General features: G+C 36.4%; 1 protein-coding gene across 1 annotated transcript in view; it reads left to right on the plus strand.

Moving 5' to 3' along the window:
• usp33 (ubiquitin specific peptidase 33) overlaps nucleotides 1-15,156 on the plus strand; it is a 60,417-nt gene that overhangs the window by 43,987 nt on the left and 1,274 nt on the right. Inside the window, 4 exon segments of the mRNA NM_213227.1 lie at nucleotides 82-163; nucleotides 250-358; nucleotides 6,408-6,510; nucleotides 10,260-10,328. Of these exon segments, the coding sequence (NP_998392.1) occupies nucleotides 82-163; nucleotides 250-358; nucleotides 6,408-6,510; nucleotides 10,260-10,328 (363 nt within the window).

Raw genomic sequence — 15,156 nt, forward strand, 5'->3', positions numbered from 1 at the left:
TATGGAAAAGGTCCCCAATTGTCATATTGGGTAGCAAAAATCTAACTCAAAATGTCTTGTTTTATTTTTCTATTTTAACAGGTATTCCGCCGAATAAGGCCGCATACATTGATGACCTTGTTTTGATGATTCCCCAAAACGTGTGGGACCATCTCTATAGCAGGTAAGAGTTGTCACTTCTCTTTTCCTGGCTTCCTGTGCGAGTTCAGGTTTTTATTAAATGCTGATTGTTGGCTCACTGTTGTTTAGGTATGGAGGCGGACCTGCCGTCAATCACTTGTATGTCTGCCACACCTGCCAGAATGAGATTGAGAAGCTGGAGAAACGACGCAAGAATGAACTGGACATGTTTGTTCGGGTAAGAGCCGCAGCTGCTGTTGTTAATGCTGCCCCTTTTTTATATATATATATATTTATTTATTAATTTTTTTATACAAGATCTAAAATGAGTCTCTGATATCCCTAGAATGTGTATGTGAAGTTTCCACTCAAAATACCACACAAATAATCATTTATAACTTTTTGAAACTGCAAATTTTAGGCTGATGATTTTTCTCAAAAAGAATGGTTAAAAACTGAGACTCATTTTCCTTCAAACCATTGTACATTTTTTTTACAGGAAATTTTTTTTTAATTTGTTTTACAATTATTGGTTTTGTCTTATTTTATATATAAAACATAAATATAAAAGAAAGTTGTAAATTCTGTTAATTTTTTTTTTTTTTTTTATAAAGAAAAACTACAAAAAGTACCAATAAGCGAACCGTTAAAGTACCGAACCGATAAGTGGTATCGATATTAGTAGTATTTTGGATACCCGAGCTAGGTATTTTACATTGGTTCATTTTTATATTTTTCATATGACACACGTACAAGTTATAGCTCAAATGAAAGCTCTTGCCAGTGCTCATACGGTGCTAGCATTCTTTTTACTGATTTATATTCACATATCAAACAGTTGTCGAATGAATTGCGGTCTTTCCATGGTGCAGAAGTGAAAACAATATATTTATGATCAATAAGCAGCCCCAGATAGCACAGACAGCTGTCATCTCTTACCTTATGCTGTGCGCTTCAGGGCCATTTCTCCTCTGTGTTTGAGGTGATGTGCATAAGTAATCCTTTTATATGTCTGACGTCCAAACACGGTGAATTATGCTTGATCAAACAGAACAATAGTGAAATATGAAAACATTGATCGATCCCTGTGGCTTGTATAGCACCTCTCATCAGTTGGAATACAATAACTTTTGCATAGATTATGCTAGAGACATTTTTCTTTTTTCCTATGATTACAGACATGTGCATGAACCACCAAAATTAATAACAGCACACTAGACCACACAGAACCTAAAAGGTACACTTTCAAATTTGAGTTTATAAAAAAATACAAAAAGTGCCTCTTTTTTTAGGTGTTTATTATAACACAGACGACATATACAGTTATTCTAAACACTTTCAATAGTGTTTTATGAAAATTCATAAGGTTTTCTTTAAAATTATACCAAATTTTAGCATTTACACCTCTGCATGTGGATTTGGGAAGCTTTTGAATTTGGGTAGGCAAAATCCAGACGAAAATTTCAAAATAACAGCAGAGTTTAACTGGTTAATAAACTACTAATTAGCTGTTATTAATAGTTAGTAAGGTAGTAGTTGGGTTTAGCTATTGGGTAGGTTTAGGTTTGTAAAAATAAGATCATACAGTATAAGTGATAATAAACAGTTAATATCTTAATAAGGTAATAAGTAGGCCCATACGGAATCTGTGCGCACAGAATTGTGCAGATTTTTAACCCATTGTTGATTCTGTTCTCTTGTGTAAATGTATGTAAACTTAAATTTATTTAGTTTTTAAATTAATTTCTTTATAATTATTGACTAATATGAAAATTTCATGTAATTTATTTGCAATATTTGTTTGTAAAGTCATATTTTCTGTCTTTTAGTAGATATATTATATGAGAGACTTGCTTTGTTTACCAAATAAAGTGGATCTTATTGGATTTGGATTGTAAAAATAAATAAAAGTTAAAAAGGTATTACTTTTTATTTTAGATATTAAGGTTTTAATTGTCATACTCTCAAAATAATTCTGCATAAATACGCAGATTTTTTACAAAATTCTCAGCAGAAATAGCAAAAAATGTCCGCAGATTCTGTCTGGCCCTAGTAATAAGCCAGCAGTAAATGGTGTGGAGTGTCACCCGAATTTCAATCATAGCATTTATGACAGACTAAGAATAGAGGTTTGCAGTACTTGAAAGTATGTAATGTACATTGTGTGATAAATAATGTGTTGTATAACATTAAAGCATGTTAACAATCTATTTGACTAAATTATTTAGGAGCTTTTTACAATTTCGCCTTTAAAGTGTGCACCCACCCCAGCAGAACAACCCCTTTTGGCTGAGATCAAAAGTGTGACCTTTGCCCATCCCCCCAAAATGGCAGTCATTATTAATGCATGAGAAGTAAAGTACTTGATTTCAACTAGACACACTAGGTGCTGTTTACACTGGAGTGTTTGTGTTTTGGTTTTATAATGAAAACGCTACTCGTACAGTCGTTTTCATTGCATTACAGAAAAACAATCTCTATTGTGGGGTGGAACGATGGCTGTGTGTGGGTGTGAATGTGTGAGTGTATTGGTGTTTCCCTGTACTGGGTGGCCGCTAGACAGGCATCCTCTGTGTAAATCATATGCTGGAATAGTTGGCGGTTCATTCCGCTGTGGCAATCCCTGATAAATAAGAGACTAAGCAGAAGGAAAATGAATGAATGAATCTTTGTTGTCACTACGCAGCCTAAGGCCCCGTTTACACTAGTGCGTTTTAGTTTTAAAACGGCGTTGTAGAATGAAAACGATCCGCGTCCACACTCGCGTTTTACCCAGCATTTCTGAACAGCTCTCCGTCCACACCAAAACGCTGAAAACTCACATCACGTGACCACACACACACTCTCGGGCAAGCGCTCCAGCATTTCTACCCAGATGAGAGCTCTGCTTGTCAGACTGCTCATCAAGCATCTCCCGCTGGATCTAATCTCACTATATTTGCTAAACGTGATATTTCATTCATGTTGTTGTCTTTATCTAACGACATAGGCCAATTCCCTGACTTTGGTCATTGGAATCTATTAAGTTACTTGTTCACGGGTAACATTGGTTAAGCGCAAAGATAAGTTAATGATTAATCCAGGTACATTGACTGATCGCTTGCCTTTATTTCCTACAATGTATAAACTTATTGTATGTTATACTTTTGTAATGGCCATTATCGATTATTAAAACTGATATTCAGCAAAAGAGAGGGTGTGTTTCGTATTTTCACTGAAATTGAAAGGAGGCAGTTGTTATAGGCTCCGTTTTGTTATAAATATCCACACAGTGAAGATGACGCTCATGCAGCACGGCGCCTCAACATTTCTGCTTTCTGTTAAGTTGCTAATATTAAAAAGAAAATAGGCAGTTCCTTAAATCATGTTTACATTTTATTGTTGAGAAAGTGAAACAACATAGCCAAGGTGATGTGAATGAAGTTATAAAGTACACTGTTCCCTTTGAAGATTGACGCATGTCCTCGGTATGTTTTCCATATCAAACTGAGAAGGGGGAGACTGCAGCCTTGATCAAACTTGCGAAGTCTTAACTTACAAGAAGAGGATGCGAGACTGAACTGTGTGTGGGCTACTTATTGAGGAAAAGCCCCAATCAGATAGGCGAACGTTTGCAGCCCCGCCTCCGTTTTCAGATGTCTTCCCCATCCACACTGAGACGGAGCAGCAGCGTTTTAGAATGAAAACTGCCTTTCCAGCGTTTTCAAAAAGCTCCGTTTTCGGCGCTCGAGAACTCCGGCGTAGTGTGGACGGATGGCGTAACCGTAGCAAAACTTATGCGTTTTCAAACTAAAACGCACTAGTGTAAACGGGGCCTTAGATACATGATACGTGACCATTTACCCTCACTGGGCACACACATATTTTGCAAGCATTCATAAAGGAGCACAAAATTTATGTGAGAGGAAAAACATCCTTTGAGTAATTTAAAGCAAGTGGCACAACACAACTGGTGGGAACCCAGAATTATAAATGGTCTTGGTCATGTAGATATTGTGAGATATTTTGTGCAATGTGATTTGTATACATCAAGGAGCTGCTATTAATCACTTTTTAAGGTTTGCTCGTATTTTCCTTCTCCTTTCGAATTTGCATTTATGCCAGCTCTGCGTGCATAAAGCAGCAGTGATAAGTAAAATTGTCAAATGCTTAGACTTTTGTACAAAATCCTCCAATGGTCTCAGTCATTAGTCCTGACGCTCATCACATATTCAGTGATATCTGTACTCCTGCTGCTCTCCTCATTTTCACCCTCACACTCTCTGCTGCTGATATTGTGAGACAGCTTTTCACCTCAATGAAGTCACATTTTAACATCACAAGATCTTGTATCTTCATTTTTTTTTGCATCAGTTGTTTATGTTCATGCTCTATAATTTGATGATATGATGCTGAGTTTTGATTTGTAAGGGATTTAGTATCTTCCACTTACTAGTTGGCTAGCTCAGACCACATGGAAATTCACAGATTTTTTTTTTTTTCATTTGGGAACCGGGATGAGGTTCTGAAAGTGAATGCGTACCTTAGCACTAAAGGTCAAACAACAACAAAAATAAAGTCAAGAATCTTGGTGTGACTCTGGAGTCAGATCTGAGTTTCAATAGTCATGTCAAAGCAGTCAGTAAATCAGCATACTATCATCTCAAAAACATTGCAAGAATCAGATGCTTCATTTCCAGTGAGGACTTGTTCATGCTTTTATCAGCAGCAGGGTGGATTACTGTAACGGCCTCCTCACGGGCCTTCCCAAAAAGACAGTCAGACAGTTGCAGCTCATCCATAACGCTGCAGCCAGGATTCTGACCAGAACCAGAAAATCAGAGCACATCACACCGGTCCTCAGGTCTTTACACTGGCTCCCAGTTACATTCAGAATAGATTTTAAAGTATTATTACTTGTCTATAAATCACTAAATGGCCTCAATAAATTACAGATATGCTCACTGAATACAAACCTAATAGATCACTCAGATCTTTAGGATTATATAAACTAAAAATTCCAAGAGTTCAGTCAAAGCAGGGTGAATCGGCTTTCAGCAACTTCGCCTCTCACTGCTGGAATCAGCTTCCAGAAATGATCAGATGTGCTCCAACATTAGGCACATTCAAATCAAGACTGAAACACATCTGTTTAGCTGTGCCATTACTGAATGAGCACTGTGCTACGTCCGACAGATCACACTTATGTTTTTCTCTTCTTTTTCATTCTTTTAGAACCTATTTTAACACATTTTATCTGTTTTTATCCATTTTTTTAATCATTTAATCATTATTTGTTTTTATTTTTATTTTTCTTATACTTGTCTCTTTTATTCCTGTTTATGTAAAGCACTTTTACGAAGGGCGGGGGGTGTAACTTAATATTGTAATGCACTACGTTAAAAAGTACCTTTCCCCAAAAGTGGTGACAAACCTGTTTTTCTGAAACGCAATAAACAACAGACGAGTTGTGTTTTCATTATAAAACAAAACGCCAACACTCGTGCAAACAGCACCTCGTGTGTCTGGTATATACAGTTGAAGTCAGAATTGTTCTTGTTTATTTTTTCCTCAATTTCTGTTAAACAGAGACACATTTTTTAACACATTTTAAATGATGATTACCATGATGACAGTAAATAATATTTTACTAGATATTTTTCAAGACACTTCTATACAGCTTAAAGTAACATTTAAAGGCTTAACTAGGTTAATTAGGTTAACTAGGCAGGTTAGGGTGATTAGGCAAGTTATTATATAATGAGGGTTTGTTTTATAGTTTATCGAGAAAAAATATAGCTTAAAGAGGCTAATAGTTTTGTCCCTAAAATGGTGTTTAAAAAATGTAAAACTGCTTTTATTCTAGCCGAAATAAAACAAATAAGACTTTCTCCAGAAGAAAAAATATTATCAGACATAATGTGAAATTTTCCTTCCTCTGGTAAACATAATTTGGAAAATATTTAAAAAAAGAACAAAAAAATTTGAAGGGGGGCCAATAATTCTGACTTCAACTGTGCGTGCGTGCGTGTGAGTTCCTCACAGAAATAGCAAAAAATGTCAACAGATTTAGTATTATAAGCTTTATCACTTTTGTTGATATTAAAATGAGGTTTTTTCACAAAGAGCCAAGTTTTCCTCTAGCACAAACTAGACACAAAGCAGTGGAATACATTTTTTATTAGTTTATTAAATTTTTAATAGGAAAAGAAACCTAAATAAAATAAATGTGCTCATGCAATAGTGTGCTTTTTCCTGCTTGGTCTCATGTGCTGTGTTCTCTTTCCCTCTTTCTGTCCTTCATGTAGCTCAATAAGGCGTTTCAGGAGGAGGAGTCTCCTGTGGTGATATACTGTATCAGCATGCAGTGGTTCCGGGAATGGGAAAGCTTTGTCAAAGGCAAGGACATTGGTAAGTCGTTTCTCATCCAATATTTCTAAAGCCTCCAAAAGAGTGAAATCGAATATTAACATGATTCTTCTGTGGTTATTAATGGATACGGAGTTGATAAACCGATAAAATGATTTTGTGATCAAGTAAATACCGCAGACAAAGCAAATGCAAGTAAAATCTGTGCTAGTAATTAAAGTCCCCATGAGATCATAATAAAGTTTTTTAGATGTTCGCATCAGTATGTTAGTCTTAAGGTTATGTGTAAGCTAGTGTGCTCCAAAACACTGACAACATTTGCATTTAGAAGATATGAGCATCCAAAGCTAGAAGCTTGTCACTTCCTCCTAAATGGATTGTTTTTCCTTTACGTCACCTCATATTTTACATCAAATATTCTGACCAATCAAATGCTCCCTATTATCTGACATGTCCCGCCCTCTTTTTTAGAAGGTCAACCATACTCACTGGCAGACATTTTATTATAGCAAAAGGGGGGAGGGGCTAGTCTGTCCTACCCGGTCTTCAAGTTTTAGTTCAAATTACGTCACAAATTGAACAAAACTGCACATTGTGAGATCGTCAATTCAAGCTTATAGAAGACAAATCTTAAACCTACAAGTGTTTTTATTCAGAATTGTTTGGTATGCTTACAATTATGGTTGGAGTAGATATTGGAGTAGTAAAATGAAGTAAAATCTTGCTAGTATTCCCAAATCTTTCACTATTTTCCAGTTTTGTTTAGCAGGGGTCTGTTCTTGTACCTCGCTTAAAGGTGCAGTAGGTGATTGTCTTCAGAAACATTTTTTGTTGCGCTGGTTGAAAGTCTCTTCACAGTCCAATAGTAATGATTTAAGTAAATGATTGAAATGTGTTTATATGTATTATTATATTTGGCGTAGTTCATAAAACAAAAAAATTTTCATACAATTAAATATTGTCGGGCCGACATCTCCCATAATTGCGATAAGTAGCTCAAACTGTCTGTCAGCAAATGTAGAATCGGACTTCTGCGCATCTGTTCACGCAGATCCACCTTTCGCGCGTGCCCGCCTGCATGAGCGATACGTGTTCACGGGACAATCACAGACGCGGTGAAATTTAAACTTAAAAATCCTGAATCAATATTGGAGTTACTTTTGCACGCTGGAGGAAGGACGACACCATAGCTGAGGTATTACTGTTAGACAGGTAATGTTCTGTTTTAAAATTATTTTAGTCAGGCTAAGCTTATGTTAGATTGTGTTGCGTTATGAATAGCTTATATGCACAGACGTGAGAAAGACATGGCGGGCGAAAGATTGATGTGACTATTTTCATTTTTATAAGGGCCTTTTACAGCTATGATAATGTAGATTTATTTTTTGTTTATCAACAAAACATCAGTAAAATAGCGCTATTCCGCCTAACCTGCTTTATTGAGCTGAAGTTGCTTTCATATTCACATTGGTTAATTTTTTAACAATGACAGCCTTCCTATACTGTTTACCATGCTACTCTGAATATTTGCTCTGAAATAGCATGTAAGTATGGCTTAGTAATAAATGTAATTCCTGCATGCCGCCGGCCAAACACTAACTGACTGGCAAATGACATGAACTAGTGGGTTGTCTGCTGTTGTGACGCTCTGTGCGCGTTTGCGATTTCAGAAGGCGTGGCTTTGAATCACAGTCCCTCCCCGCCGTCTAAAGATAATATGCTAAGCGGTTAGCATTTTGGCAGATTACCTACTGCACTTTTAAATGATCTAAGATGATTTGACAGATCCTGGATCTTTTAATCTTGATAACTGATCTCTGGCTAATTTGGTTCTTCAAACAAATTTGCGAATGTTTTCTGTTGTGAAGGACTGATCTATCGATCCTCGAAATCATGATTAGCAATGCAACGATTGGCTGACGGCACAGCAGCGTAATGACATCATCTGATTAATATTCAATTATCCAAATTAGCAAAATGACATAAAATTCATAGTAAACGGTTTGTTAAATATGATACACAATAACTTTCTACAGTTGTTGTGGCCTGCAGGCTTTACACTTTCATGTGTCAAAAGTATTTAGCAATTTGTTCAGTTTTATAGTTAGAGCAGATGTTCTTTATATTTAGTAGTATTATAGTAGCCGGTTTCTCAATCGGTGTGAAGAATAACTGGATGTTTAAATTAACTTTGCACCACAAAATCCTTAGTGTTTAGAAAAGTTTTGATTTTGCATTTTTGGCAGACGCCCTTTCAGAAACGATTATTCTTTTCATGCATACAAGCCCACGATGGTCTTTCAGAAAGAAGTTCAGGTTGATGCAGAGTTTGCAGGATGACGTCTCTCTGTCAGCGGTAGATGCGTGCTTCACGCGTGCGCGCGAGTGACGTATCTGTCTACTTAAAGATGCTGCACAGAAATTCAAATTTAAATTCATTGACATTTGAGAGACCTGTCGTAATTGAGTTATTTGTCAGTTTGACAATATTTATTTGGATGAACGTTTTTTAGTTTTATGCCTTATCCAGAATATAAAATTACATATAAACACATTTACATCATTTACTTTATTAATTACTATTGGAAGGTCAGTGTTTCCTATAGGATTTTTTCCAGTTGTGGCGGCAGGCTTTTTTTTTCACACATTTACCTATGTTGTTATTTCAATGACAAATGTCCTGTGTGCAGTATTACAAGTCGAAATCTCATTTATGTAATACGAGCATGTGAATCTCTTTGCTTGCGCGCTAATTTCCTCTTCCTTCTCGCATGCCTTAAATAGACGCTGCTCAAGTGCATTTTCTTGTGCGCTCTCAAATAAACGCTGATGAAGTGCGATTTAGTGTATGTATGTGGCAAATACGTCTCCAACATTTATTAGATTTGCTAGGATTATTTATGAATGTCTCCAATAGACCTACTGAGCGACATTAGTGCATCCTAAAGCAAAACGGCTATAAACTCCGGCTAAATAAAGTCATTAAATGCAGAGCCCTAGACCTTTATCTATAAAGTATAAGTATTGAAACTGTGTTCATCTTAACTGAAAGCTACGTCGTGTTTGCTTGCATCACGCACATGTCAGTCAGTCAGTCAGTTAGTCAGTCAGTCAGTCAGTCAGCACGTCACCTTAAAGCATGGGTGGACTAACTCGGTCCTGGAGGGCCAGTGTCCTGCACAGTTTAGCTCCAACTCTAATCAAACACACCTGCTTTCTAGTGATCTTGTAGACACTGATTAGCATGTTCAGGTGTGTTTGATTAGTGTTGGAGCTGAACTATGCAGGACACCGGCCCTCCAGGAGTGAGTTTGCCCACCCCTGCCTTAAAGGGTTAAACAAATAACGCACAGCTCTATAATGTTACAGAAAAGTTTGCGCTGTTATATTTCACTTAACTTTATATACGTTTTGGAGCGATTATTACTCGCTATAAAAAAATAAAAAAAAAACACGACTGAATGTTTTAAATGAAATGCTGTAATGTAGCTGTGGCGGAATTAATTTTGGTGTGGCACTCCGCCATGGAAGAATGAATGTATCGGAAACCATGAATGTGAAGAGACTTTCAACCAGCACTACAAAAAAAAATGTTTCTAAGAACAATCACCTACTGCACCTTTAAATTTAGGCTAAAAATGCAAAATCTAGCGATAGATAAATAAAAAGTAGTAAATTTGATTTCTTTTCAGTGTTCTTGACTAATTTTTGGTTTTCTGTTGCGTTTCATGTTTGCTTTTGATGCAGTAAATGCTTTGTCTTTTGATAATGGATGATCTTGTGTGTTTCAGACCCACCGGGGCCAATTGATAACTCCAAGATTGCTGTAAATAAAAATGGACACATCACATTGAAGCCAGGTAATCCAGATTTGTTTTCCTTTGAAGTCAACAAGAAGTAGCATTCATAACCCATGTTATTTCCTCAAAGTAATTGATTTCTGAGTAAAAATGAAAAACCAATTATATTATCATTTATTTACAGTCAAATGGTTCCAAAGCCGTCCTGTCTTCTGTTCGATTTAAACCTTAACAATCTTATGTTTAGTTACCTGCTGAAGGATAGTCATTTTTGAGCAATTTTAATCAAGTAAATAAACTGAATGTTAGCTTTAGGTTTTGATTAGTACTTCATTAAAATAGTTAAATATCTTAGGAATGTACATTTCATCAGAATTTCTGTTGATGAATTAATCTAAGCCAAAATCGAGTGAATGAAAGGATGATTTATTTTACAATATCTACATTTTTTTTTATTTGTGGTATGCATTCTACATTGCGAAACCTTATCTTAAGAAGCTTCTCAAATGCTAAAACTGCACAATTCCCCTTATTTTTCTATGAAAATACACACTGAATAAAATAACCTGTCATTTTGGCAGAAAAATAATAGTAAGTTCTTTTGTCAGACAGGCTTTCAGCAAACACAATCACTAGTGACTTTATGCAGTAAAGCAGGCTGTATTGCAGTACCGCAGTAGGGATCTCCAGCTTTAGTGTCAGAGTTTTCAGATCATCAGCACTTTTTTGCTGCGCAGAGAGAGTGTATGTATAACAGAGCAAGTGTTGGAAGAGAAATGTATCACATTTACCTAAGTCACATCTAGTAATTTCCTTAGGAATTCACATGTTGGAGAGTTTTGCATGAAGCCAACAATTTCCACTTGCCGATTTTATATTCAAAGTTATGTGACCAACACACTGACCAACAGAAAGCTTTAAGACCAATTGATTGTATTTATGTATATTTGATGAAGACTATACACTACCTGACAAAAGTCTTGTTGTTGATCCCAGTTGTAAAAGTGGCATACGGTAGATTTTTCTGATGAATCATCTGTTGAACTGCATCCCAATCATCACAAATACTGCAGAAGATCTATTTGAGCCTGCATGGACCCAAGATTTTCACAGAAGTTTGTTGAAGGAAAAGTGATGGTTTGGGTTTACATTCAGTAGGGGGGTGTGTGAGAGATCCGCAGAGTGGATGTCAACATCAACAGCCTGAGGTATCAAGACATTTGTGCTGCCCATTACATTACAAACCACAGGAGAGGACAAATTCTTTAGCAGGGTAGCTTCTCATACTTCAGCCTCCACATCACAGTTCCTGAAAGCAAAGAAGGTCAAGGTGCTCCAGGATTGGCCAACCCAGTCACCAGACATGAACATTTTTTAGCATGTCTGGGGTAAGATGGAGGAGAAGGCATTGAAGATCAATCCAAAGGATCTTGATGAACTCTGGGAGTCCTTCAAGAACGCTTTCTTTGCCATTCCAGATGACTATTATTAAGTTGAGTCATTGCAAAGATGTATGGACGCAGTCCTTCAAGCTCATAGGAGTTATACAGAATATTAATTCTGTTTTCACTGCACCATGATTTCATATTCTATACTGCACATTTCTGTTAAGTGACAAGACATTTAAGCAGTCAGACCTTACTGTCCTAATTAAATAATTAAAGATCAAGACATGATCATATTTTATTTTGGTAAAATAAGCATAATCTAGAGGCCTTTGCCTTTCATTTAAGCCACTTCTGATACCAAATGATCAACTAGAAGTCAAGTTATTATTTGTTGTTCCTAAAACTTGGATAGGCAACAAGACTTTTGTGAGATAGTGTACATGCTATTTTACATTTGATTATTCAGTTTGTGTACCTGAATACTCCTTGAAAACCAGAAAACCCATGTCTTTGCTCTACAGTTTTTTTCAATGCTTGTCATTGGTTTAGTATGTTTTATGCAGTAGTGAAATTCTAATCAAAATCCTGATGTGTATCCCAGAAAAATAAAATATCACAATGTCAGTTTTTTTCCCAAATATTGTGCAGCTCTAATTTACATATGAACACATTTTTGTTCAAATCAGTTCACAACAAATACTTTAAACTTAACAGCAGACAATACAATGTTGTGCATGTATGTGACATTATCTCCTTTTCAAAGATCATCCAATGGCTGTTTAACAGATTTTTTAATAGTTTCAACATTCATGTAATAATTAATTGATTTTGTCTTTGCCATGATGACAGTGCGTAATGTTTTAGTAGTTACTTTGAAACTCTTATTCAACTGCAATTTGAAGGCTTAAAGGTGCAGTATGTAAGTTTGACAACCAGTGGTTGAATTACGTATTGCACTCCCACTTTAAAACACATGCAAGAGCCGGTTGCCAGATTGACGACACCAACAAAGGCTGATTTAAACCATGTTCTAAGTAAAAGCAGCGGCACGCGATAAAAGGAATATTTTCCATATTAAAAAGAGTTTTTGTCCTAACAAACACCTGACATTTGTATTGTACAAACGGCTTTTTTGCACCTGAACAATAGAAAACTGACAGTGATCACCTCGGGTACACCTTATGTGCTTTATTCAGTGATAAATGCTATTTATGTGAGTATGAATGCTATTTTATATGACATTTATTGCCATACTACTGAAAGCAGCAGTGGATAGTTTACCTCAAATCTTGAAAATAAAATAAACCGTTTGAAATTTAACTTTAGGACTGTGACTCCGTGCAAGCCAGCACATATCAGGGATTCAGTATCTACATGTAATTTTCTTAAAGAGGTTTAATTTTAATTGATTTGATTATAAACCTTTCCATTTCACTGGAGTGCAGTAAGTGCACTATTCTGTGCTTCTAAATGGCTGTATTTACATTTCTGTCATGTTCCATCTGGTGTATACAGCCCAATTGCTTATCACTGCAAATCTAGTCACATAGTGTGTTGTTAGGACACAGGGTTACAATTTAACCTGCTCACCTAATGTTTACATTCGTAATATATTTATATTATTTGCTAATTAATAACACCTCATGTGGAACTCTGAATCTGCGTCTCATTTCGAAGGCTGCTACTGTCCACTGGAGGTCACATTTTGGTCAAGGGTGCATGCTTTGAGAGCCTTTCTGACTGAACGAATCAAATACACTGTTTGATACGAATCAAACCCGGAGTGCTGAAATATAATCGGCTACACTGGCGAGTAAAAATGACCAAAACAATGACAGATGTTCCGGCATGAAACGCAGAATATCTAGCTTCAGCATTGTTTTTCAGATAAACAAGAATGTTCAATTAGCATGTTTCTGAAATATCTGCAAGCATATGATGTTTTTTTTTTTTTTTGCTTTAGAAGAGTCAAAAACTTTCAGAAAGCACCTTTAACTAAGTTTATTAGGTTAACCAGGCAAGTCATTAGACAACATCAGTGTTTTGTTCTACAAAATATTTACAAAATACAAAATAGTTTTGTTCTACAAAATATGTTCTACAAAATATATAAGGGCCATGAAACCCCCTCGTTTTAGCAGGGTGTTTTCACACCTCTACTTTGGAAAAAGTCAGAAAAGTGGGCGTGTCCAACTTTGTTTAGGGGGGAGTGTCGGAGGAAGAAAAGAGGCATGGTGTGGGAGTGTCTATTTGCACGCGCTGAGTTTCAGAGTCAAAATACACACACACAGGGGACAAAGTGACTGTGTTTGCATGGACATCTGTAGTCTAATTATTTGCCAAATTATTTAATGGTGGACTTTAACTGCAGTTTGGCTCTTTCATTCAGGGAATTCATTCATGTCCCTCGCGACAAACGAGATATTTGATTTGAGGAACTGCTGTAAGCGTGTATTTTCATGCAATGTTTGATACCGCATGGCGAATGAGAGAAAAAAAACCTCAGCATTTCCCAGAAACTTAGATGCACTCGACAGGTAGCGTCAGAAAACCGCGTGTGTTATTCCGGTCACAAAATCCAGTGAAAATCCTACACAAGGTTAAAGTTTGGTTGTGATGCTAACATGTTTACACTCAGTGCAATAGTTTGTTCGATACGAACAAACTGAATAAACAAAGAGCACTGGGTGCTCACTTACCAAATCTGTATACAGGACAATCACCAGCAACTAGAGCTGCGTCTTTATTAAGAGGAGACTACAAGCGTATCCGGATCTTAGTGTTTGCAGATGAGAACAGCTCTCAGGTAAACAATAATCCTCCTTAGACGCAAGTTATTGTTGTCGAGTGTCGCGTACACTGTTAATCCACGCGTGACTCCAGCTGCGCTCTCACAGAGAGAAAATGAAAACAAAACTTAACTGCAGCAAACTATAAAAGCAACACTTCACGCTTGTTTTGCCAACACAACGTGGCGTCTCTGTCGTCTAAACACAGTGACAGTAATGAATATTAATGAAGTTACACAATAGAGCGTGCTGATTGGTTTGAACCAAGCTTTACTCATGCATTAATGCATCACACTGTAAGACGTAATAAGACTCACTCAGGCACAGACGTCCAGTCTGCACGCTGGAATACACGCTATTATCTCATGACCATGACGCAGTTTCAAAAATTTGTTTCAAACAGGAAGTACGAATTTGCTTGAAATAACGCAAAAACAACTAATTTACACTTTTTAGTGAAATATAGGTGTCCTAATTGTGTTTTTAGCAGTGTGGGACACATATACGACTGACAACAGCTCAAAAAATGTGTTTTGGTGTTTCGTGACCCTTTAAAGGGGGCTAAAAATATCGAATAAAAAATTACTTTTAAAACTGTTTTTACTCCAGCAAAACTAAAAGAAATGAAATTTTCTCCAGGAAAAAAAAGTAAATACTGTGAAATGTACCTTACTCTGTTAAACATAACCTGAGAAAATATTTGAAAAAGAA

Source organism: Danio rerio, chromosome 2 (genome assembly GCF_049306965.1).
Source record: "Danio rerio strain Tuebingen ecotype United States chromosome 2, GRCz12tu, whole genome shotgun sequence".
Lineage (NCBI taxonomy): Eukaryota > Metazoa > Chordata > Actinopteri > Cypriniformes > Danionidae > Danio > Danio rerio.